Source organism: Seriola dumerili, unplaced genomic scaffold, assembly GCF_002260705.1.
Source record: "Seriola dumerili isolate Sdu_G_001 unplaced genomic scaffold, Sdu_1.0 BDQW01000081.1, whole genome shotgun sequence".
Taxonomy (NCBI): Eukaryota; Metazoa; Chordata; class Actinopteri; order Carangiformes; family Carangidae; genus Seriola; species Seriola dumerili.
Window position 1 is genome coordinate 4,557,179 of NW_019174336.1, and position 26,311 is coordinate 4,583,489.

General features: G+C 40.8%; 1 protein-coding gene across 1 annotated transcript; it reads left to right on the forward strand.

The window, feature by feature from the left end:
• The first annotated feature begins 704 nt into the window (after positions 1–704).
• LOC111221140 (tight junction protein ZO-2-like) lies at positions 705–26,263 on the forward strand. The gene is made up of 24 exons (XM_022744478.1): positions 705–970; positions 4,835–4,888; positions 8,325–8,449; positions 9,019–9,121; positions 9,885–10,671; positions 11,204–11,307; positions 12,777–12,930; positions 14,102–14,213; positions 15,430–15,560; positions 15,650–15,734; positions 15,894–16,044; positions 16,841–16,949; positions 17,380–17,599; positions 17,926–18,113; positions 18,224–18,319; positions 19,026–19,105; positions 19,191–19,401; positions 20,047–20,147; positions 20,364–20,588; positions 20,784–20,888; positions 21,679–21,885; positions 22,277–22,354; positions 23,771–23,856; positions 23,976–26,263. Exons 1-24 carry the CDS (start codon positions 911–913, stop codon positions 24,130–24,132), a joined length of 3,729 nt encoding a protein of 1,242 aa, XP_022600199.1. The 5' UTR covers positions 705–910; the 3' UTR covers positions 24,133–26,263.
• The last annotated feature ends 48 nt before the right edge of the window (positions 26,264–26,311 follow it).

Genomic DNA, 26,311 nt, shown 5'->3' on the forward strand with positions numbered 1-26,311 from the left:
GTGTCCACATACTTTTGACCATGTAGTGTATCTTTCTTGTCTTGCTAAGCAAAATAAAGCAATGTGTTTTAGAAAGAAAAAAAAAAGGTAAATAAGCTATATACCTTTTTAGAGGTATTGGTGGTTGCTCAGGAGTATAATATATGGTTTCATGTCTTGGATGGATGTTAGCTGTACCTCTTCATTGCTATACAAACTTTAGACCCAGAACGAACATTGTTTTGCCTTTGGAAGGCAGTTGGTCAAAGTATAGGCCATGCAAAATCTTTTATACACTCTAAAACACAATTCAAATGAATTCCCTCTGTCTACATAGATGTTATTTTTAAATAGTCTTTTGTCTTTCTCAGAATTATGAACTGTAGTATGCCGTATTAAATCTGTTTTTGTGTGTCTGTCTGGGAGCCTCACAGCAGGCTCCCTAAAAATCAATGAGAATTTTGGACTGATCCATCCCGGCGGTATTAGAGGTGTAAGCCCCCTCCATACATACATATGTATATATATATATATAAATATTTATGATGCTTTCAGTGGTTCGTTATAACTGATAACTAAATAAATCGGTTTTTTTTTTTTATCAAACGAGGTTAAGTTTACTTAATGTTGTTTCTTTTTCCTGTTATCTATCACAATTCCTAAATTATAATCCTCCCCCCCTGCTTTCATTTGGTATAATCTGAGCCAAACAAGGAGTAGTCGGCGCTAATTTTTGCCCTGAAACTCTACTCTTCATGTTTTTATCAAGAAAAGTGCGTCATTCAATGTGAAGAAGACGAGACTTTCACATCTTTTGTAGTCTGGATTTTTTAATTACTTCAGAATTGGTCTACATCCGACTGGAAACATTTAAGTAGTAGCTGTTTTGTTTAAATCTTCAGTACCAGTCCCGGACAGTTCAAAGTGCGTGATGCCAGTAAACGGAGGGGGGCTGCTCTCTCTGAGCAGATATGCCACTCAGTATTTCGCCGTAAGTACAAACATAGTTCATTTCACAATACTTATAAATACAGAAATCGACAGATAGTAGCATTGACATACTGCTGTTACGGTGTTTTGTGTGTGAAGTTATAGTTTTGAGGGAAAGAAGTTATCCGGAGTTTCCCATTTGAAGCCTGTTGCATCCTGCTGCACCTGCTGTTATAGCTGTCAGCTAACGGTACATTAAGAAACACGTTCAAAGTTAATAAACCCTGCGTAAAATGTTGTTTTATCGCTGTTACTCCAGCTGATGTATCGACTTTTAACGACGTTTCTTGTCTGGTTTCAATAACAGTGCGCTGTTTGTCCAGTGGTCAAAACATCTTTGCATCCTTTTTAATTATCCTCTATACTTCTCTATATTCTCCACGTTATTTAATAACTGCGATACGGCCGTAGTGTGTTACAAACTAAAGGCTACACATGTCCAAGTCTAATATAATGGCTTTTCGTTCCTGCTGTGTTGATGTGTTGATCTTTGTTGTGCCTCACGCTGTAACTCAGCTCTGTCGCCAGGAGGGGGCAGACTTGTACAAGGTTTCAGCAGTAACTTCAGACTAGTGAATGAAGGATTGTGGGTACTTATTATTTTAATTTTTAAAGTACCGTAATTGTTTTATTCATTGCATGGTGGTTTAAGTGTCATTTTTAAAAAAAAATTGGAGTTCAGCACCTTATACAGTGCACTAAAATTTCTACACAATTTTTCATTTTTTCTGTGCAGTTTCAGAAAAAAAAATCAGTTTTATTTTCTTTCTCTCTATTACATGTCCAGCTCCCTTGGTGTCGGTGCTGTTAGTATCTCAGACAATACGAGCTCTTCTTGAATAATGACTTGAATAATTGATTAGTTGATGGGCTGAAAAATATTTGACAACAATTTTGGTCAGTCAGTTGAGTCATTTTCCTGCACAAATGTCAAACATTTTCAGGTTTAAGGAATTGCTGCCATTTTCATTAAGTATTATCGTAAACCGAATATTTTTGGAGTTTGGACTGATTGTCTGGCATAACAACAGATGTGAAGACATCACTATGGGCATTTTTTGACATTTTATAGATGAAACAATGAATTAGAAAAAATAGTCAGTAGATTGACAGATAAAAAAGTAGTTGTTAATTGCATCTCTACTGCACACTGAGATACAAAGGCGTTACTTGGCATAGATATTATAAACATATACATACAAAAATATTGTGTCATTTGTCATGAGAAATTGTGTAGGAATGTAATGGAAAAGATTAAATATACGTGAAAATACATTTGTATAGTGCACATACAGTATGTAATAATTCCTATCAAAATTTATTTGTCCACTGCTAAGAATCACTTTTGCAACCATAGAATAAGAAAACAAATGATGACTAGGATTTTGTATTATGTTTGAATATGAATGTGACCTAAAGAGGCTTTTAACTTTGTGTAGTTTACTTAGTTTTGATTAAAATCTACCCAGACATTCTATGTTTCTGGAGTCTACTCTGTCTGTAAATAATTTGTTTTGTCTAAATAAGTCACGTCCTGCGCGGATGACCCAGTATTTCAACCTCCCTCCTCATTAGTGGAAATGTGCTTGTGTTTTGTTATGTAATGGCCCACACTCAGGAGAATACGACTTATCCAGCAGGCCTGCCTGCAAGCAGCCATCACAATCATATCACATTGTACAAGAAGGCAGTCTGATTAAAACTGGTTTGGCCTTGGCAGAAGCACTTTCATCAGCTGCTTCTAAGTCATTTATCTTGCTTCCATTAGTTGAATGTTTCCTCTATTAACACTTAGTGCTGTTCCCCTCTGCTGGAGTTTTTTTTTTGCCTGTCTGGTGCAAAGGGTTGTCAAAATGAATAAGCAGAAGCAAAAGTTGATTTGTCACTTGTTGTGAACAGAGAGAGTTTCTTACTCAACAATGGACAATTATTGGACGAGAAGATTTTGTCTCCACTTGGTTAATAAGAGCAATTTAAGATGAAATTCCATATGGACAATTTTTTCAAATGGCAGCTAAAACAAAAATCATCGGCTCTGTACTCTATAGGTAATTTTTGTCTGTTTTCATTCACACAGTCCTCTTGGCTCTCTGTAGTGTCTCTGCTGCTGCCACTGGTCATTTGGTTTTCCCTTGTGGGCCAGAAGATCAAAAAAGTGGGTTATGATGGGTTAGCTGCCAGCCTGAGTCGTGCCCCCATTTCACTAAGCCTGGGCCTGAGATGTCAGCGACACACAGATTTACCAGAAAAACCTAACAACTTAAAATCTCAACCATTGTCCTGTCAGTAACATAAAGTTGCACCTTGCCCACATTTGTGGACGGTTTGTCTTTGTAGATGTGTAAATCATGTCTAAAACTTTGACGGTTGTCTGTTGTATCTCATTAACTGAGCAGGAATCAAATCGTAAGATGTTTTGTGTGATTTGTTGTTGTGTTTATGGATGAACACTCAGGAGTTTAATCACCGCGTGCCTGTGCAGGAGTTGGTGTGTCTGTATGTTTACACTGCAGACGGTGGGATTTGTGCTGAATGTAGGCCAGCAGAATCCCTCTTACGTCAAAGGCAGGCAGGCGGGCAGATGCAGGGAGAGAGCTGCTGGTGGTTGTGCAGCTGTGGCCATGGAGGAGGCTGTGGCGCACATCAGTCTGCCACAGCACCGCTGGCGGTGAACAGGGAGAGAAGCAGATAGGAAACAACGGAGAGTGCCAACAATGAAGACTGTCCTCAGCCTGCACAGGAAATGGGCCCACGCGGTCAAGACCATACGCATCCTGCAGGGACTCGTAAGTGCAATTCTGCTAACATGGCTCAGATTTGGGCAAGTTGACCGGTTCTGTTATGGATGGATATGAGTGTTTTTGTTTAAGCAAACTGACTGGTTGTATAGATGTTGTCTAGAAAAGTTGTTTTGAGTTTTGTTGTGAAATTAGGGATCTGAATTCGCAGAAAGGTGACACCAACTGTTGTAAAATAAATATTTGGGATCAAAATTAATTATGATATTTTCAAAGGGTAGAAAATGATGTAAAAAGTTTGTCAAAATCAAAACTGACCCATGGTTCATTTTATAGAGAAACTGTGGTATGGTCTGTGTTTTTGGATATTGGAAATCAGCTTTTCACTTGGTCTTAAATGATGGAATATTTGTGACAAAAGTTAGTTTGTACTTCATTAGGACCAATGGGTTGATTGGATTAATTGATCTGTTGCTTAACAGGAAACAGGATTGATGATCACTTGATTATGTAGAGTTCAGAAAATGAAAGGATGATACTGTTTTCAGCTTCTCCAATTCCAAGGTTTGTTTGTTTTTCTCTGGTTCAGATGATTGTATGTTTGACTGTCAGACAACGCAGCCAATTACAAGACAGTGGTTTGGCCCGTGGCTTCTCTTGTTAGGCTTGACAATTAATCAAAAAATAATTGAGATAGATAAATTGATTAATAAATTAAAAGTGAGTTGCCGTCCTAAACCTTGCAGGGTTGTCAGTTTATTGGTTGTTAACTGACCAGAGGTTTAGCAGATGTGTATGTTACGGTTGATTTAACCTGTTGATGGTTTCATTGAACCGTCAAAAGAAGAAGCGCTTTCATCCTGAATTATTTTTAAGTGCTTTTTAAAGAAAGCGCATGGATGCTCAAGTGTCCTAATCAATATTTAATCAACACGAGTCAAAAGTTTTTCAATCAAACTTGTTGTAAACAGCCGTGCAGAGACCTGTCATTGTTCTTCTGGGAGCCGCCAGTTGTGTAACGATAACATAGGCTAATGAACTGGCTTTGTCGTTACATCATGTAATACATTATTAATCTGTTCAGTGAAACAAAACCTACCATGGTAATCTTTCCTTTCTCTCCACAGAACCCGGTCATGGAGGAGACTGTGTGGGAGCAGTACACTGTGACCCTGCAGAGGGTGAGTCCACCTGCACCCAAACACACCAGATTTACATTATTTACATTACAGCCATAAACCCGGGCTGTTATTCCCAGTGGTCCGCAGGTAGAGCATTTAAATTAACTGGTTTGACATGTTCTAGTCAGTAAAGAGCGCCCAGGCTATACATGTAACAGGCACTCTCCTGTCATTTGACGGAGAGCCAGAGAAAACTTAGGCAATCATCAAAATGTCTGTAATAAATTAGTCTTATTCCAGGTATTGGTAAATTTGCCAAACACTTTGAAGAGCAACTTTGGCCACCTGGACCCCATGATTTAGCCAGGGCCAAAGATACCACTGAGGACACCAATGTCATGTCGTCTGTAATATTTCTTGTATCTTGTAAGTTTGTTGTATAATTACACACCTACTGTACTACACATGTATTTAAGGCTCATACTGATGTATCTGTAGGTGATATATTTAAAAAAGAATTAACCTAGAGATCGTCTTACCATTTGATCACACCAACCGTGATGCCAGGCAACCTGTTGATGTTTAGACCCATAAATAGTTCTCACTACGTTATTACATGAGTACTCGGTAGTACTACTTTATTACCAGGCTTGTATTGTTTTCACCTGGCAAAATGTGGTTGTGAAAACACCTACTGTAGGAGGAACTACCACAGAGATGGTTTTGAGTAATCTGGCAGGTGTTTATGTCTGTAGACAAATAATGTCACTGCGATGACATCACAACTGTGGAAGATACAGTCACAAAACATTACAGATGTGTAGTTGCACAATGAAGGCTCAGGTCATAAATTGGTGCGGTATGACCAATGAGTACTGAGTACTCATGTAATAATGTAGTAATAACTACTGAGTGCTCATGGGTCAAAACGTCAACATGATGCCGGCGTCCCTGCTGCTGGTCTCTAATTAAAACAGAAGAGATTTAGTATTCGAGAAAGCCCTAAAAAGCCACTGTGTGCTACTTACTCAGCTGCAAATGACAGAGAGACAAAGTTAGCAACTAGCAGGTGAACACAGTGGAGACCAGAGTGCTCTAAATGAATGCTAATGTTTCTTTTTACTCAATGTGCAAATTAAGCCACTGTTGTACAGGGTGATAATATTTTTACAGACATTGTCCCCAAGTCTCCAAAAAAATGGGTTGAATTGGGTTAAATCTTAAATGTTGGCAAAGTGGGTGCCAGCTTTTGGTACTTAACAGTGTCCAATACTTAGTGATATGTTTTAAGTGATAGTAGAAATAATCAGTAGTTCCAGCCATGTTACAGCTTCTTGATTCACATCTTTATTATTTTTAATATGTCACATTTGTACCACATCTAGCCCACGGCTAATTGAACCAGATTCTGCGCTGTTGTTCATGTTAAACACGTGTACGACTATGTGAGCAGAGCAAACCAGTTGAGCTTAGGTAATCATTGTGATAAGCTCATTGTTTCGTGCTGCAGTTCACTGAAGCCAGAAAAGCAGATTTAGAGCAAAAGGTCCTCTGCTGCAGGCATGTGACCCCTGACTCTCAGCCCCTCCACAGCCAGCTGTCACACTCTGCTCTGTACATCCACTTTTTATTCTCTTCTGCCATTTGGCAACTGAGTATTCTCTTTAAACATGACCTCTCTGCTGCTGCAGAGTCCCAGACATTCATTGCAATATTCATCACATATCATAACATTACATTACATTACATTACATTACATCTGCTCCTTGACCAGAATATACCTCATATCTTCTGGTTAATTTAAAAATAAAAACAAACAAAAAAAATACACATACACAAACATAAACCTTAAAAATCATTGCAATATATTACAAGCATATTATTACAAGCAAATACAACAGGCACATAACACACAAAACATGTAAAACACACCAGGCAAATATAAAACATCACATAAAGCAGACATATTGTTAACAGCTGTTGATGAACAGAGAATACAGACATAACAATGAATCAATGAGTTCAGAATATGTTCTCCAATTAATATAAATCAGTTTAACTATGTTCAAATAGCAGCACACCCAAAGTGTATGGTTGAATCAACGGTTGAACTTGTTTTGTTTGTGAATGTGTTTTGTTTTCTCTGTGCAGTCACATTATACTGAATGAAAAGCAAAAGCAAACATGAATCCTTCCATGTTTTCCAGTAACACACAGGAAGAGATTTTAGATTTCATAGTTTAATTGGCAAAGCAAGACTTGATATGATGAAAATGCTTGTCTTTGGCAAAGTCAAGTAGGTATTAGGTAATATAGGCAGTATGTGAACACATCTGGAGGAGAAGACATTAAGCAATCTTCTGCTTTAACTTCCTGGCAACTGGAGACATGCCTGACAGGTCTGATCTGACTGATGAGAAAAATACAGCTAATATCCAACTTTAAAGACACACTGTTTATTTTAAACACACACAGAAACAACCTGTTCTACACCATTAAATCCCATCTTCTGTGCATCAGCCCTGGTTGAAACAATAATGTAACACAGTGGTGGCATGCTTCCTTGGCTTGACTGTTTCTGTTCTAACATTTAAATCCCTATTCTTACCACTGAAGTGATTTTCCTGTTGAGAAACTATGTGTCCGTTTTCCTACTGGGTAGAGAAGATCCTCAGGCCTCTTGGGCTCATAAGACCTTTTCAAAAATCAGATAATGTCAGACATGTTGTACTCTCGAGCTAAGATCTAGACTCAACCTCAAAAGTTGACATTTTGGGGACATCTGACAGTTACAATCTATTTCTCCATTTTTTCAGTTTGATAATTATTTGATTCTTCACTAAATATTTCAATATTTATATTATTTATATCTTTTCTCCTGTGTTCCTTCATTTTTGCCTGCGTTTGTCTCTCTGCTCACACTTTCTCCCTCCCTCTGCCTCCGTGGCCATCTGCTAGAGACAGAGGGAAGTGGTGAATATTGTGTGGTGTTTTTTTTTTTTTTTTTTTTTTTTTTTTTTTTTTAAGTACAGATGGAAGGGAGGGGATAAAGAGAGAGGGTCATCAAATCTCTGTCCTAATCTCATCTGTGCAAACTGGAGCAGTGGCAGGTAGAATCACTTGGAGTCCAAACACATTTCTAAAAGAAGGAGCCTGTAAGTTATTTGTAAATTAAAATGACACCTTGAAAAAAGTGTTTAGTACTTGTTACCATGCACAGACACGCACGCTCATGAACTCGAAAACATTAACAAGCCACGGATTAGCAGCGTTGTTAACCACACACTATAGATGAAGCTACGGAAGATGGAGAAGAGTCATACATGACTCCAGTGTAATTACAATCAGTGATCAGTGCAGGCTGACACACACCACAGGGATTACAGGACCTCTCTCACACGCACGCACGCACGCACACACACACACACACACAAACACACACTGTGACACAAAATAGACTCAACATGATTTATATGTTTTCTCTCTTTGCTCTCAGGATCCAAAGATGGGCTTTGGTATCGCAGTGTCAGGGGGGCGGGACAACCCGAACGATGAAAGTGGCGAGACATCCATCGTGGTGTCTGATGTCCTGCAGGGCGGGCCTGCTGACGGCTTGTTATTGTACGTACTGTTGTTGATTTAATAATTTTAACATGCTTTTTGTTTTTACATATTTATCTTTGTTTATGTAGATTTTTGTGGAAAGTGGACGTATTTAACCATTTAATTCCCCTCCAGAGCTCACTATTTTATGATATAATGCCATATGAAATTATATAATCCATGATGGTTACACTAACCCCTTTAGAAAAGTTGTCCAAAACAAACCCATGACTCATTAAATCAGTCAGTAAGTATAGCATTTTATTTACTTATTTACTTTATTAGTAAAGCCCCTGTAAATGTATAAAAAATACAGATTATTTTTAGTAAATTAATAAAAACTTCAAAGCTGTCCAGCATAATTTTATGGTTCAAAAGATTTATTTGGCTTCTTGCAACCTTATTGAGCCTCCAAGCATCTTTCTGAACAGAGGCACAGACATTATTGTTCCATTTGTCACTTTAGATTAATTTGAAAAAAAAAAATGCATTTATAAAAATTATGTCTTTAATTTTAGGTCTTTTAACGGTCATTCCAAATATGACTCTAGCTTGTTTGGGTCACATGAGTGTGTGTTTGTGTTTAGTGAGAATGACCGAGTGGTGCAGGTGAACGCCATCCCCATGGAGGGGGCCATCCACTCCTTTGCTGTCCAGACTCTCAGGAAGTGTGGCAAAGTGGCAAAAATTGTAAGTAAAGCTGTTGATTTGCTGTTTGAAAGTTAATTTTATTTTGTTACTTAAAAATAAAGGAATGCTCATTAAAGTTGCGTACCATGTGATCTTGAAGTTGCGTTTATATTCACTTGTTTTAGGCACATTCTTCAATTGGACATTAAAATCCTGAGTGGAAACACAAGGAATTTGAAAAAAATAAAATCATCACAGAAAAAATTTTTACTCTTGGCTGAGGTGGAAGAATAAAAGTATTTTGTGTCAAAGTGAGACTTAACAAATAAATCATGAAGCGTATGACTTAAACGTCCACTAAAGAGATGAAAAATGGCGGCAGACTGAAACATCAGATCAGTGTGGAGTGATGCAGAGACTCTGTCTCACACAAACAAATGTTTTCACATCATTATTATTTGTTTGAGGTTTGACTGGTGTCCCATAAATCATGCAATTTCGTTGTGCTGTCTTCTTCTTTGGGGGTTTAATGGCACCTGACTTGAGAAATAGCACAGCCTGCTACTAATCCTGATGAAGCAATTAAACACTCATTAATTTGCATTTTCTTTTGACAATGTTTTTGAAACTAGGTTGAAATTTTTGTTACAGTTGGATGGAAAATTGTCTTTCTTCTTACTACTACTTCCTACAAACATAACAATATGTTACAAATACAGTATATACACAAAACATATAAATAAGATGTATGAATATGTTTGTCACAGTGACCTCTGACCTTTTTGTTTTAATGAAAATATTCTTTGTCTCTGTTTACCTGCAGACAGTGAAGAGACCCAGGAAGGTTCCGGTCAATCTGCTGAACCGTCCCCCGTCACCTGATGACAGAGTCTTCAACAACGACTACAATGATGACTACAACTACGAGCAGGACCGCCGCAGTGTGTACAGTGCTCGGAGTGGCGGTGGGCGGGACCATAGTCTGGAAAGGGAGCGAGGCGGAGGCTACATGGATTCTGGCTACCAAACACGTGAGCGTGACTATGACAGGGACTATGACCAGCGGGAACGCGGCAGGAGCATGGAGAGAGACCTCAGCCCAGACCGGCAGTACAGGAGAGACGGCAGCAGAGGTCGCACTTTGGACAGAGAGCGCAGCCCGGATCGCCGCTACAAGAGCGACCACACCCTTGACCGTGACTACAGCCCGGACAGAAGGTATCGCAGTGAGCGTGCATTAGACCGGGAGCACAGCCCAGATCGCCGCTACCGCAGTGAGCGAGCCCTTGATCGGGAGTACAGCCCAGACAGACGCTACCGCAGTGAGCGAATGCTGGACCGCACCAGCCCTGACCTACGCTACAGGCGTGACAGCCACAGCCCAGGACGAGGCCACGGGCGTGACCACAGCTTTGAACGAGGGCGGGAACGCATCCCCAGTGACCCGAAGAAATATGATGAGCCGGTGAAGCGGAGTGGGAGCAGGGATCGCCTGGACCGCTCACCATCACCTGCCGCCATGCCCATCCCTCTGCCCCGCCCCATCCGGGACCTGGATCCGCTGGACAAACCAATGAATGTGCTGCTGCTGAAGAACCGGCCAAACGAAGGTGAGAAACAAACAAACCTCGTTGCTGATGTTATGGAGGTGATGGCTAAAATTTGAAATGAGACTTTTGGTACCGAAACGCATTTAACAAGTGGAGCAAACAAAGTGTTGAAGAGCATGTGAGAACATAAAGAAATCAGTCTAAAACCATCATTTCAAGTACTTTGGCAACCCTATCTGGCAACGACCATTTTGAAACCAGCAAGAGCACAAAAAAGTAATTAGTAACTCTTTTCAAGAGATGCTGAGTTAAGTCTTGAGCCACCAAGATTGTATATGTTCAAAAACTGTTAGGAGTTGGTCGCACCAGTAGCTCCCTGGTTAAACGCACATACCAAGGTTGAGTCCTTGCCACAGCGGCCTGGGTTCGAATCGTTTTGAAAACTACATCAAGAATGTGGAAGTAAGACTCCATTTTAACCATAAACTCATCAGAGTAGAGTTAGGTTTAATAAATGTAAGTTGTATAGCCTGTGTGTTGATATTACACAAAAATTATGCTTTGTTTTGTTTTTCCTTTCCATCTTTCCCAGAGTACGGCCTTCGTCTGGGCAGTCAGCTCTTCATCAAGGAGATGACCAGCACAGGACTTGCCAGCAGAGATGGGAACCTGCAGGAAGGGGACATTATACTGAAGGTAGTTTCAATGTGTTTCCTTTGCAGAATAGTGAAACATGCCCATAACAAGGTTCCAGGGGCCAAAAGGATGTTTCCAAGAAGCTTATGTTGTTTGACCAATTGTCCAAAGCTCAGAGATATTCAATTTACACTGATGTAAAATAGAATAAAGCTTCCTGATAAATGACTCGTTCCATTATCAAAATAATTCTCAATGAATTCTCCCCTGCCCCTGTGGCTGGACTAAAACTACAACTAATGTTTGCATGCCTCCGGCGGCGACAGCTTTGGTTACAGGTATTCGACTATCCATCCGTCCTTCTGGTGAACGCGATATACGCGCCCGGGAATTTCATTACGTGTCACAAACACTCAAGGGTTAGGGTCGCCTCACAGCAAGTAGGTTCTGGGTTCAGATCCCGGGCCTGGGCCATTCTGTGTGCAGTTTGCATGTTGTCTACATGGGTTCTCTCTGGGTACTCCGCCTTCCTCCTCAAAGACATGCACGTTAGCTTAATTTCCGACTCCAAAGTGCCCATAGGTGTGAATGTGAGCGTGACTGGCGACCTGTCCTGGGTTAACCCCTCCTTCAGCCAATGTCAGCTGGGATTGGCTCCAGCCCCCTGCAACACTACAAATATAAGGATGGATGTGGTAGTAAAATGTGCAGGTCACTGTGACCTCACAAAACATGTGTTTTGCCAATACCTCAGAAATTCATACGTCATTTATGATAAAATACCTTTTTATTAGATTCCATTACTACATATAATGTATGAGTCTGGACAGACATGGGTGTAAACTCCAGCTTGGCTGGTTGGCGAAGGGATCAGAGATTTGGCGGTATATTTAGTGATTTATGGAAGTGTCATATTTAGGGTCACGTAATCTTATCCATAGTCGGATCGTCCTATCAGGACCCTGTTAAATTACCGATAGGCAATATGATCAGGGAGAGGGAGGTTACGTTACCCTATTAGTGAGTGATCAAAAGAGCAAGCAAGAGAGTCTGAGTTTTGTTCATTACGCTCGTTCTTTCTCGAATACCCTCATGTCCCTGTTAGGACATGACATATGTCATGTGTTCTGTCTGTCTTTGTATCCATCTCCTCCATGTTTTATTATAGCGCCGCACCTACACACAACAAACAGCATATTAATGACAGTCAGCTGGTTGGAGTGTCTGTGTGTGTGCATGTCAGTGTTGCAAGACTCTTATGTGGGAGGATGCTGCCATCAAACTATGAATGACCAAAGTTAATATTAATTTGATACTACAAATATTAATAATATCATATGGTTGTTAGCACAGGCATAAGCTCTCTGTGATCATTCTGATGATCGTTGATCACCGAGATCATCCATCAACTCAACCCTAGTCATATACCTCCGTCATGATCCCTCTCTATAACAAAACTATTTGTACTTCTTAGGATTCGTACTGTTCCTTTGATAGTCATCTAACCGTCTCCTCTGTCTCTCTGTCAGATAAATGGTACGGTGACAGAAAATCTGTCTCTCAGTGATGCGGGGAAGCTGATTGAGAAGTCTCGCGGGAAGCTGCAGCTGGTGGTGCAGAGAGACAAACAGCAGGTGCTGATCCGAGTCCCCCCGATGGTCGACAGTGACTCGGAGCTCGATGGTGAGAGACAATCGAAAATGAAAAGCAGCAGGTCCTATCCAGTGTAAAGGCAAACCTGGCGAGTGGCCATCATCCACATATACACACCCACTGCATATGAACTTCATATGAATCAACTGTGGAAATGTTATTGCTGTTGCTGTTGTTGCTGTATTTGTCCATCAAATCTGTTTTCCCTTCATAAAAATAAAGGTTTTACTCACTCATCAGTTTTTAGTTTTATTTAAACATTAATTAATTTGTACAAATATTTTATACAGCAGGAAAAAGCACAGAGCTAACCAGAGATTCACCGAACAATCATTTTTCCTCTCCCTCCATCGCCATGATCACTCACTCTTTTATACCTGTTTTTAATGTCACATGACTACATGGTGTGCTGCAATTGGTTGGAACCAATCTAGATAAGTGGTGTGAGTGGATTGTTCACTGACCAAATGTTTGCAGGGAGGGGGTAATAGCCGGAAGACTTGTGACCCACTTTGTCTGGTTTTTGGACTCACACTGTGTGCATGTGCATGTGTGTTTGTGTGTCTGCATGTGTGAAAGTGCCCACTCGCCTTTGGCAGGGTGATCTAATCCCCCATCATAATCCTGCTATTGGATATGACAGAATTTCATTATGTTAAGGTTTGCACCGCAGCAGCCGTCTGGTTTCTGCCGTCCAGGATCCGTCTCTGTGAAGATCTCTGGGTCTGACTGTTTGTGTGAATGATGATAATTTCCAGCTCTTGTCAGAAATCACCTCAAGTGTTTCCACTTAATTTATCTCTGTAATGATATTGCAGTGCTTTATCACTCCTGTTGTGCACAGAAATGCAACTTTTCCTTTTTTCCCTAAATGTCACAGTTAATCATCTTGTTGAGTTTCAGTGTACCTTGTAAATGATCAAGAATCCGGTAGTGAATATAATTACCTGCACCATCAGATATGAGTAGTGATCTGACCTTTGTGTGTTTTTCTGCTTTCATGACCTGAGGCCAATTTGAATCACGTAAAAGCCACATAAAGTCATTTAAAAATGCAGGTGCATCAAACAGAATATAGGTGTTTTACTCTTCCGAATGTTTAGTTTTTATTACCAGAACCAGAAGATGTAACAAAAACAAAAGACCCCCGCAGACACTTCAGTCTTTTGTTTGTTACAATGTATTTGTTGTTGTGTTGTAGATATCTCAGAGATCGAGTCCTACCGCTCCTACTCGCCACAGGATGACAGGCGGGGCCACCACTCTGACCTGTCCTCCCACTCCTCCAATGAGAGGCTTAGAGAGAAGCCCAGGTAAGTTTCCGTTAAATTTTTCCGTCCCCTTAAAATTTTACCACGAGTTAGGACATGGTTGTGTTCAGGAGCTATAGAAATGTAGAAAAGGTTAAATCAGTGTCTGTGTGAAATTTCCTTTTTGAAGTTATTTCATAAATTAAAACTCATAGTATGTTGAATTTATTTTGCTTAACCCTCAACATTATCTTTAGATTGTGATGAAAGCCACAAAAGAACGGAGCCCAGCTTCAGTGAGAGATCCCCTGTGATTGTATTATCTGCTTGTTGTTAAATACAGCAGAAAAAAATCAGGATAATGCAGGATTATGTTGATTTATGCTTCATGAAGCTCAGTCAATCCATCATATTAAATCAAAAGAATTCCAGTGGTGATAATTGTGCTTTTTTTCTAAACTTGGATCTAAATATGAGGAGGAATTTTTCTGCATTGATTGGGGCTTGGGTTTGTGGTCATGGGCGTTGATGCTGACATCTGTCTCCAGGATGTCCCATTAGAGACCATCTTGTGATGGGGTCACTCCAGCCATGACTACATAATTACACAGTATTATAGTAGAGTATTCAGTACTCATGAGTCAGACCACACCCATCTCTGAACTCGGCCTTCATTTTGATGTCAACTACACACCGTTAAAGTTTCATGACTGTATCTTGGTTGTGACAAACACACATATAAACACATGTCACAATAGTCAAAGTGCCTCTGGTAGTTCCTGCTACAGTAGGTGTCTCTAGGACCAAATTTTTCCATGATGACACACACACACATAATCTTGTCTGACTTTTGTCTGTCTAACCTGAATATTAACACCAAGTCTTAACTTTCAAAAAGCCCTTTGAAGTTGAGAGGACCAGCCAAAATGTCCTCACAACCATAGAAAGACATGTCAACACACAAACACACACACACACACACACGCAAACACACATGCAAACCAACTTGTTTCGTTTCCCCTGGGGGAACACTCATCACACACACAATGCATTTTACCCTAGCACAACAAAAACCTAATTCTAACTCTAAAACCAAATTCATTTTTGTCCTCTAAGGCACTCAAGTCCCCATGGATGAGTGTGTATTCAGGTTGAAGTCCCCATTGGCATATAAAAACAAGCCCACACACACACACACACAAGGTGAAAACAATACCAGCCACGCTGTCACAGCTGGTAATTAGACATATTCTGATTCTTGTATTCATGATCTTAGCAGAGAGGAGCCGCCCAACAGGCTGGCAAAAATGGGTGCCATGCCAACACCATTCAGAGTTCCTGACAGAACCGTGGAAGACACACCCCCTCTGCAGACAGAGAGGGAGGATCCACGACCGGAAACACCGCCAGGTGAACATGTTTCTCCCTTTGAATGTATAAAGCTTTGATAATGCACCAGTTGATTTGAATCATTAACATGTTGGTTTCTGGTTCTGTAGTACCAGCCGTCACTGCAGCCCCAAAGGTTCATGCTCCTCCCAGAGTGCCAGTAAAGCCAAGCATAGAGGACCAGGAAGTGTATGGGTCAGTATCTCACAAGTAATTCAGGATAACACTGTCACAACACTGATTCCTCAGTTTGCTCTGGGCTCTTAATCCACCAGAATTGTATATTAATCTCTTTTTTTTCTTTCCTTCTTTTTTTTGTGATTTTGCATGATGAAATTTTGCTGGCACGTTCAGCCCAAATACAGTGAAGGTGCGCTTCCAGAAAGGTGACAGCGTGGGTCTGAGGCTGGCAGGAGGAAATGATGTCGGCATCTTCATCGCCGGCGTTCAGGAGGACAGCGCGGCTGAGCAGGAGGGTCTCCGCACAGGAGACCAGATCATGAAGGTGAGGCTTCTTTTATCCCACATTCAAAACCTGTAGATAAAATGTTCAGATGATTCAATAGCATAAGATGCAGAATGGTGTTAATCGGGATCCAGATTGGGCTCTGAACAGTGTGTACTGTGGTACTGATGGTTAAAGAATGAGACTGCTGATTTTCTATACTCCTTTCCAGAAACTGTGAAAGTCGCTATCGTTGTTAGTCTGTGGAGCTGCTTCTAAATAAACACAGTGCCCCTATTTTTCATGATGAAGAAAAATGCTGCCCAGTGTAACAGTGTGGTTCACTGATGTTTTTAAAAGGGTTTGGACAGTGGAGCTCTCTGACACAGTGGAATAAGCTAAATCAGGTTGCACAATACTTGTTATTAGGATGCATTCATTGTTTATTATCTTTCTGGATATTTTGACAATAATAAAAATACAGAAATTTGCCATCCTTATTCCTTAAAGATTACAATAAACAAAACATTGCGACAGAAGACGTACGATGAAGAGGAATATATTTAAATAGTGTAAAAACAAAACAATTCAAGGCACAATCCATGTTGTAAATGTAAACCAAAGGCAGGATTAGTACCTGCTGTTTCTTCTAAAGTGATTAATTGTCATGTTGTGTTTATTAGGATTTATAATGGGTGACTGTAGTGCCTGTGATCTGGTGTCTGATGTCTTTATGTGAAAACATCCTATTTAACCTTCTAGTCATGTGATAATATTTCATGTAATCATATAATAGTCTGTTCTCTGCTGTAGCACTGTTTCTAATGGTATTTCTTGTCTGTTTTGTCTGATTCAGGTGAACAACATGGACTTCAGAGGCATGGTGCGTGAGGATGCTGTTCTCTACCTCCTGGAGATGCCCAAGGGAGAGGATGTAACCATTCTTGCTCAGAGTAAACCTGAAGGTACTTTACTTTATAGATACTGGCTGCTAGTAAAACCAGTACAAATACTTATTGCTGTTAATGACAAAATGCTTAAAAAATAGCTCAAAACAAATACAGTAAAACTTCTACACATTAAAGGTAACAAACACCTGTGTAAAGACTTAACTTAAAAAAAAAAAAAAAGGTGATATGAATTCAAAGCCAGTGAAAGTGTCATGTTGTCAGAATTATGCAAGATTTTTGGATAAATTTACAGATACACACCAATGTCAGTGTTATCTTGTTTTTTGCCATGTGGTGCTCTATGTCCACTTTAGTAGACTGTGAAGTTGAGTCAGTTATTTTTATTTAGTTTTAGTTTTTAGTTTAGCTTCATGGTCTTTAGTACAAAGATTTTTCCTCGTGGCCCAGAATGAGAAAAACGTTTGTCATTTGCTTTCTCTCTCAGTGTACAAGGACATTTTAGCGTCTGGCAGAGGCGACTCTTTCTTCATCAGGACCCACTTTGAGTACGAGAAGGAGGCTCCACAGAGTCTTCCTTTCTCTAGAGGAGAGATCTTCAAAGTGACGGACACGCTTTATGATGGCAAGCTGGGCAACTGGCTGGCAATCCGCACTGACAAAGACAACCAGCTGCTAGAGAAAGGAATCATCCCCAACAAGAGCAGGTGCGTGTCTGTGTGTGTTAAAATAGGAAGTTTTCTTACTAATAAATCAAATGAGAGATGGCTGAGGAAAAATGAAAACATCTTTTACATGTGAAATCTATTCCTCAGCCCTGTAGTGTTAGTGTAGCTCAGATTCTCCATGCTTCATTCACTTACCTGGTAGCAGTTTGTCGCTACAAATTATCATCTTATCAACAATACAATCAAATGCCAAGGCCCTGCATCATTAACAGTCAAACCATGCACCTTCAATTTAGATATGATTATGACATATGCGTCAATATGGCCTGAGAGTGTCTGAAGTTCCTTTTTATTTGGTCTCACAGAGCAGAGCAGATGTCCAACGTCCAGAATGCTGCTCGGGCCGCGTCGGGCAACGACAGAGGAGACTTCTGGAGGCTGAGGGGTCAAAGAGCAGCGAAGAAGAAAGATCTCCGCAAGAGCCGCGAGGACCTGAGCGCTGCTCCGGTCACCACACGATTCCCCGCCTACGAGAGAGTGGTCTTACGTGAAGGTACCCAAAAGAAAAGTTATCCATTGGTCACGCTGCCGTTATTGTTGCTGTGTTGTGTTTTCCCGGGACGTCTGTGACTGAATCTGTGTTCTGCTTAATGTTTTCTCCAGCTGGATTCAGGAGGCCTGTGGTGATATTTGGGCCCATTTCTGATGCAGTAAATGAAAAACTGGCCAATGACATGCCTAACGAGTTTGTCGTCGCCAGTAAGTGCTGACGTCATCATCACTTCATTGCAAATGTTTCATTTTTTTTTTTTTTTTTTTTCTACAACACAAATGTGTCCAAAAAGTTGCATAACAAGTTCCATTGTTGTGTCAAATATAACATCAGAAGTGACAGGACATGTTTATAAAGAGAAGTACAAAGACATGAACAATGTTATAGAAAGAGATGTAAGGAAAACTAAACTAAAGCCAAAACGTAGTTGGTCACCAAGTAATCATTATTTATAAAAACAAAATTCACTAGATAGAAGGGGAAAAAAAAGAAACCCACTGGAGGTACATTAAAGTGGCTGGAGACATTTGATTAAAGCTGTTACTCTGGAATAGCAGCAAACACAAACCGTCAGCATGTGCAAAAAAAGGTCCACATGCCATTTGGCGAATGAACCTCGGCAAGTAAAATCAGACAATTGGCTAATAAAAATGCTGTGATCACTGTTGGTTCAAGTTGAGTCCTGATACAATCTGAAACTGAGTTGAAAATTTCTAGCCAATAAGGTTAGGGTATGTACGGACATGCCCGAAACATATGAATGTGAGTAGCAGGGGCTTGGTGACAACTATCGCATGTTGGCTCAACATCGTTATGAGTCTGGAAATGTTTAAATGGATTTTAAAAGGGTCTCTGAATTGTTGCCAATAAAAACAGACTGTTGCGCGTGTACTCATTTCTTTCCTCTTTCAGAAACGGAGCCAAAGGACGCAGGAAGTGAGAAATCCTCCGGAGTGGTGAGACTTAACACCATTCGACAAATCATTGAACAGGTATGGTACGGGAGAAGAAGACGTAGCCTCATGAAAGTAATGGTTCGCCATCCAACATTTAACCACTTCCTCCCTGTTTCCTCAGGACCGCCACGCTCTCCTGGACGTGACTCCCAAAGCTGTGGACACGTTGAACTACACCCAGTGGTATCCCATCGTCATCTTCCTGAACCCCGACAGCAAGCAAGGCGTCAAGACCATGAGGAACCGGCTCCTGCCCGGATCCAGCCGCAGCGCTCGCAAACTGTATGAGCAGTCCGTCAAGCTGAGGAAGACCTGCTCTCACCTTTTCACAGGCAGGTTTCACTCTGAACGAGGCTGCTACTCTGCAGCTGTAACAACAATCATAATGTACATTTCCACTAGGAAGTCAAGTCAATTTGAGTTATTTTCCTCAAGGGAATTTACAATCTGTACAGCATACAACACCCTCTGCGATTAGATCCTCAATTAGGATAAAGAAAAACTAAAAAAAAACCCTAAATGTGGCAGAAATGGAATAAACCTCAGGAGGGATCCCCTTTCCAGCGCTGACAGACATGCATGGACGTTGTGTGTACAGAATAGATAAACATAGTAATATTACATTGGACAATCATGATGACAACATCATAAATAGATTGTAAATGTATATGAAGCAATGTCAGGTTTAGCAAATCATGGTGTAAAGAAAACAGAAGAAACCACTTTCTCCCTAGTAACTGTAAACAGACCTCCATGCTTGAAACAAACATGACAGAATTAGGTTTTATCCGCATAAATGAACAATGACAACATGAAAGACAAAAAAACTTCCCCACAGGAAGTTGGATCAGCTGATCAGCTGAAGAACAAAACTTAAATCCATCTTAAATGATATATTGTTGATGAGTCAACAATGTTGACCTGACCTAACTTCAGTTGTCTTTTTGTTTCGTTTTGTTTTGTTTTTGCGTGTTCAGCCGCCATCGACCTGAACTCGGCCAATGATGCGTGGTACGGCAGCGTAAAAGATTCTATTCAGGAGCAGCAGGACAGAGCTGTGTGGGTGTGTGAGGGCAAGGTGAGTCTTATTATCTGTGTGAATGACACTCTACTGATCCACTGTTCTGGATTTTGGAGATTCATTTGCTGCCTAACAGACAGATTCTCAAATAAGTTTAACAGACTCTAAGATTAGACAGTGATTTCATGAACGTAGCTGTGAGGTCAGTCAGGTTCATTTATGTGAGTAGATTCTTACAGTCTTCCCTCTCTGTCTGTCACTTCCCCTCCTCAGCTGGACGGTTCAGAGGAGGACCTGGATCTCCATGACGACCGCATGTCGTACCTGTCAGCAATGAGCGCCGACTACCTTAGCATGGACAGCCGTCTGACCAGCGACTACGAAGACACGGCTGATGAGGGCGGGGCTTATACTGACAATGAGCTGGACGAGCCACTGGACGAGCCCCAGCCTGTGTCGGCGATCAGTCGATCATCAGAGCCAGTGCTGCCGGACGAGGTGGGACTGTCCACTGATACATGTTGATACAGTGTAGACGCAGCAGGAGATTCTCACCATTCACTCATTGTTGGTTCCAAACTTGTGTGTGTGCATAATCTGACCCTGACAGCCTCTGTCTGTGTGTGTGTGGGTGTGTCTGTGTATATGTGTGTCTGTGTCTGTGTCTGTGTATATGTGTGTATGTGTGTGTAGAAGCTTCACCCTGAACCCCGGACTCGTATGAGGAGGTCAGGGAGCAGAGAGGTGCTGAACAGAGAGCCCAGCCCTCCCCCTTCTTTTGTCCCCGAACCCCCGAAGGTGAGAATCTCCCCTTCCTTCCTCCTCAAAAACTCTTCATCACATCAGTCTATCTATACTCGTCTGTGATGAATAAAACCAAAATGTGTCAAATTCAGAGAGGGAACTTTTTCTCCACAAAGTATGGAGTTGTGAAATGCAGAAATAAACTTTTAGAGAACGTCCCCTCTGTTGTTGAGTTCTTTTTCTTTACTTTGCTGATACAATACTGGAGGTTTTGTACCAAAATTATGCTTTTTTCAGTTCCTTATTTTAAGGAATATACAAAACCCCATTTTTCATTTAACAAAAATCTGTTACAGTTCTCAAATGGTAAACACTGTCTGAACACAAATACAAGAACTTTGTGTCAATAACATTTTCTAAAACTGGCAAATTTGGGGTTTAAATCATGAACTCTGAGCAAGTATTTAGCACTAGTTTACTGTACTCGACAGTTTTCAGCGTGCTATAGACAAATTTTAGTTGGTACTAAAAAAAAAAAAAAAGTAGAACCTGAGCTGGAAAAAATGCAGTCTTTGCCACAATCTGAAAATCTCCAGCAGAAGTTCTTGCTGTGGACTGGTGAGGATATTTTTACCTCCTGTTGCACTTCACTTTTCCTGTGTGGTGGTGGACGTGGCTGTAAGGTTGTCAGTTTGAATGTCTGGACTGGAGTATTAAGGTATGAACGCTGAAGCAGCAGCTGGCTGGTCTGAGGACGTGTTTTAATTTGAAGGAACATGATGCTGAGGCCAAATAAAGGTTTCAGATGGACCACAATATCCTGACCGCTCTTCTCCTCTGACAGGTGCGGACTCAGACTCGGACTGACTCATCACGGAGCTATGACTCACACTCCAGCAGCACCATCAGCAGCGACGCAGCGGGCGGAAACAAGCCGCTTCCCCCTCCTGTGGCCCTGAAGCCCAGCATCCCCCGCCTGAACCATCCCACAGAGGAGCCGAGCCCAGCGAAGGAGGAGGAGGACCCGGCCAAGAAATCCTTCCTGGGCAAAGTTAGACTTATTCTTTTCTTCTTTCTCTCCCATTAAATCTCAATATTTTGACATTTTTCTGGCTCTGGCAGCATTAAGAGTCTGTGACTCAGTTATTAAATCATTTTATTTTAATTTTCTTCCCTTCTGTCTTTCATTGCTTCTAATATGAAATAGAAAATGGGTGACCAGGTAACTGAACATGTCATCTTGGATGTTCTGAGTCCTCATTTCAAATCCCATAATCACTCATCATCCATCGTAACAGTGTCCTATGATCTTCATGTCATTATCACGCTCTCGTTTCATTTGACCGTCACTTCCTGGTGAATTGTGCCATGTGGATGTATGGTATCTCTTAAAATATCAAGGAAAATAGAACATGAGTTAACATTCATTTGTTTTCCCCCAGATTCAAGCGTTTGAGAAGATGGACCACCTGGCTCGAGCTCAGAGGATGCTGGAGCTGCAGGAGGCGGAGAACGCTCGAGTCAGTGTTGTTGTTGTTCTTATTACTGTTATTATTTCAGTACAAGTTGACAGATGAAAGTGAAACCTGCTTCAGACAGCGTGTGTGCTCACAGCTAAATGTTTTCAGCCTGAAGCAGCAGACGAGGTGGAGGTCGTCACTCAGACCGACTGGTAGCTCTGTCCTGATCCTTCTTGTCGACTGGACTCAGAACAAACGTCAGATTAGTAGAGACAGTCGCAAGTCATTTAAATATCTACATTTTCATTTATGTACATTCACACTCATCACATGAGCATTCAGGAATAATCTTTTAAGCCTTGTCCTTTTAAAGATTTCAAAACCACACTGACATGCCCATATGTACGATTCATACATGCACAATGTACAAAAACACATTCTTACATAAGTTTCAGCTGAGCTTTCAAATATATTTTTGAACAGAATGAGGACTCCAGAGTTCGTCTCCCATCATTTGAATGAAATGACATTAGAAAAAGGTTTACGACCAGCACAGAGAAGAGAAACAATAACAGCAGCCAGTAACTGAACCCACTGCAGAGAGAAAGCTGTGAAATCACGTGTAGCTTCTTGGGGTCTGTGTAGAGCAGTGTTTCTTAAACTTTTTCAGACCAAATACCGAGAACCACTAAAATAAAACTCTCAGACCACCTGACACCCCAAACATCCCAGAAACCAATAGGACTAGTACTTCAGTAGCGTTGTGGCACGCTAGTGTGGAACAATGACAGCTGGGACAGAGTTTTACACAACCCCTGCACCTCACACACTGCAGGGCAATAAGAGGTGCTATTTCTGTAGCATCAAAATTGTCACATACATATAAACACTGGCCGGACGTCATCAAACGCAGCAGGAGTCTCAGTCATGGTGTCTACATAACTAGTAAAACTTAATACTTGCCTGTTGTGTCCTTTTTGTTGAAGGTTTCATTTGATTTTCTTTGAGCTGACCTGGTCTTAAGCCACCGGTTCATGATCCTGTCCTTTTGTCTGTGTTTGATAGTTAATAAGCTGATAGCTGATAAGCTGCTGCTAACAGGGCAGGCTAACTGTTAGCTTCATCCACTGTTAGGTCAAAAATGATCAGCGTGACATTTGAAAGGAAATCGTAAAAATAAACTGTAAACAGGTTGGTATTATTGCTGTAAGCCCAACAACACTGCAAACAGCCAGATTAAGTAATGTTTGGATTTTCATGAGTTGATTTAATATTTAAAACAAACCATATATACTCCTTGTTAGTGGGCTTTGTGGTCACTCACAGACAGTCTGAGAAACAAAAAATTAAAACATGATATTTTTTACTCTTTGAGAAAGGCTGATGTGGCGTTCGGATGTCTGCTGGTGGATTTGTCTTTATTTTGTATCAGTTCTGATGTATCTGGGTCTTGTTCTCTTCTCTCTTCTCACACAGTTGGAAATCGCCCAGAAGCATCCAGACATCTACGCCGTCCCGGTTAAGCTGCCAAAACCCAACCTGAACCGTCCTCAGCCAATAGGGTGAGAGCGTCACTCCTCTCTCTAACATGATAAAAAATATGTTTTTTTAATTATCCGTTAGTCTTATGAAAGGAAAAGTTAAACTGCTGGATCACTGCTTTGTTCCTGTGTGTGATCAGTTCGAGCTCCAACCCCGAGGCCCAGACTCCCTCCAGGCCACTGTACTCAGAGACGAGAGGTCACGACAGCGAAGAGGCCGACTACCGCAGACAGCTGGTCGACCAGACCAAGAGAGGATACTACAATCCCCAGAAATACAAGGACACTGAGCTGTAGGCCGGAGACCAGGACGTGACATCATCACTGCACACCGCTCCATTCCCCCACATCGTCGGTTCAAGTGGTCAGACCTTGTCGCCTTGGTAACAGCTTATGCAGCTTTACCTTGATACAAACTCTGAACTTTTCCCAACACTAATTTCAGACACTTGTCTCACTCGTGTTTTACTTCACACAAATTTGTACAAAAGGTATATCCACACCTGTCCTGGTTTTTCTGATGGACCTTTTCACACATGATGCTTCAGTGTGTGTATATACATATACATATATATATATATATATATATATATACACACATAATGTTTTTATGTGTCTGAGAATGTTTTTGTTACAAGCAAGTCTTTATTTGACCCCATTACACTGACACCCAGCCTCAGTTTGTGCCTCTCATGTGCTGCCATTATATTCAACTGACTGAGCTTAGCATCAGTAGGTTTTCTGCAGTTCTGAAAATCTATCTCCAGAACACACAGACACTTGTGACCATCGAGGTGAAAGCACAATAAATAAATAAATAGATATAGATTAATAGATAAGTAAGTGTAGATAAAAATAGATTTTTTTTTTATTTGTAACTCGGGTTACCGTGCCGCTTCCCAACAGGTAGCTGGAGATGCCATATTTACTTTGGCGTTTTGCAGAAACAAGAAAAATATAAACATGATGTTGTGTTTATGGAAAATAACAACAAACTACAAATGGAGAAAGAACAAATGGCATTTCCAGCTGCCATCTTTGTTTTGCAGACAGAACATTTTTCATCCAGATGTTTAGAAAAGTCTTTTCTCAGAATAAGTGTTTCCCTAAGTGTATCTGTGGAGAACAGATGATTTATCTGTGTTACCAGGATGTGATGGTGATACATGAGAGCAGACTAGCTGCACCCAGACCATTGGTTATGGTACTGTAGACTGTGTGCAGTATCCACACTGTTTGGTTTTACATCCTATTAGCAAGTGGTTTTGTGTGCACCACTAATGTCATAGCACCTCTCTGGTAACTGGTGTGTTTCAGACACTTTAGGTGTAGGTGTTAGCTGTCCTCTTCATCACTCTCCTGCCAAGTGTTCTCTGATTGATCGTATGCCTCTACATTCCTACTTGTCCATACACTACACTGTGATATGTGTGCGTGGTGGAATGCAGCATATTTTCAAGTGCCTTGCAGCTCTGATTTCAGAACAAAGACAGTTCTTCACAGACAACACAGGGTTCTTAAAACAACAAAACAACCTGACGCTCTGTCTAAAAAAAGGTGCATGGTGATTAATGCAGAAATACACTTTTGTGACAAAAACTGACAAAATACAAGTTGTAGATTTACACAACTGGACATTTCCCTCCTACTGTTTTATTTTTCTGTTATTGGCAGTATGGTTCAGCAGTGTATTCCCTTCACCAAAGCAAAATGATAAAGGTAAATGTTCAGCTGTAATTATGAGATACAGAAAGATCTCATTAATGCAACATCTATGTCTTGAGAGAGGATCTTATAATTACAAGACCTGCTTCACAGTCATGACTTTAAAATGATAAGATGTGGAAGGAAGGCGTGTCCTTATGTCTTTGGTGAACACAATTCACTTCTGTAGTTGAAGGAGGTTGTGCAGGTGCTTGGAAAACATCTGTGTTTACATCAGCAGGGACAGACGGAAATATCACAGACCTCACTGTTAAAAACATGAATAGGACGTTGGTGTGAAGACCTTTGCAGGTTTGGATCTAGAGGGAGCAGTGCAGCATAAAGCCGACCTTCCTGACAGTTTCTATGTTTGTCTTTATTTGCTGCTCGCAAAACAGAGACAATCACATTTTTATTGCATATGTTTTTATATTGAATATTAAAGTCTTTGTACACGGGAGTATTGGGGATGTGGTGACGACAATCATGTTGGTTGATCAGTTTGTTTTAAATGTCTGTTAGTTTGTGATTTTCTTTTTTCTTTTTTTTTTTAGTTTGTCTCCTGAGTGTTACAGGACTCTTGGGAAATTCAATAAATAAATCTCTCTTTTTTTACATTGTGTCTTTTTATAAATCTGTGGTTCCACTTCATACAGGTAATGGCTATGTTTGAAATGTTTCATGCAAACTTCCATGCAGTCATTTCTTGTCGCTCTTGAACAGGAACTTCATTCACTTAATGAATTGACAGCCGAATGCATTCAGTTCAAAA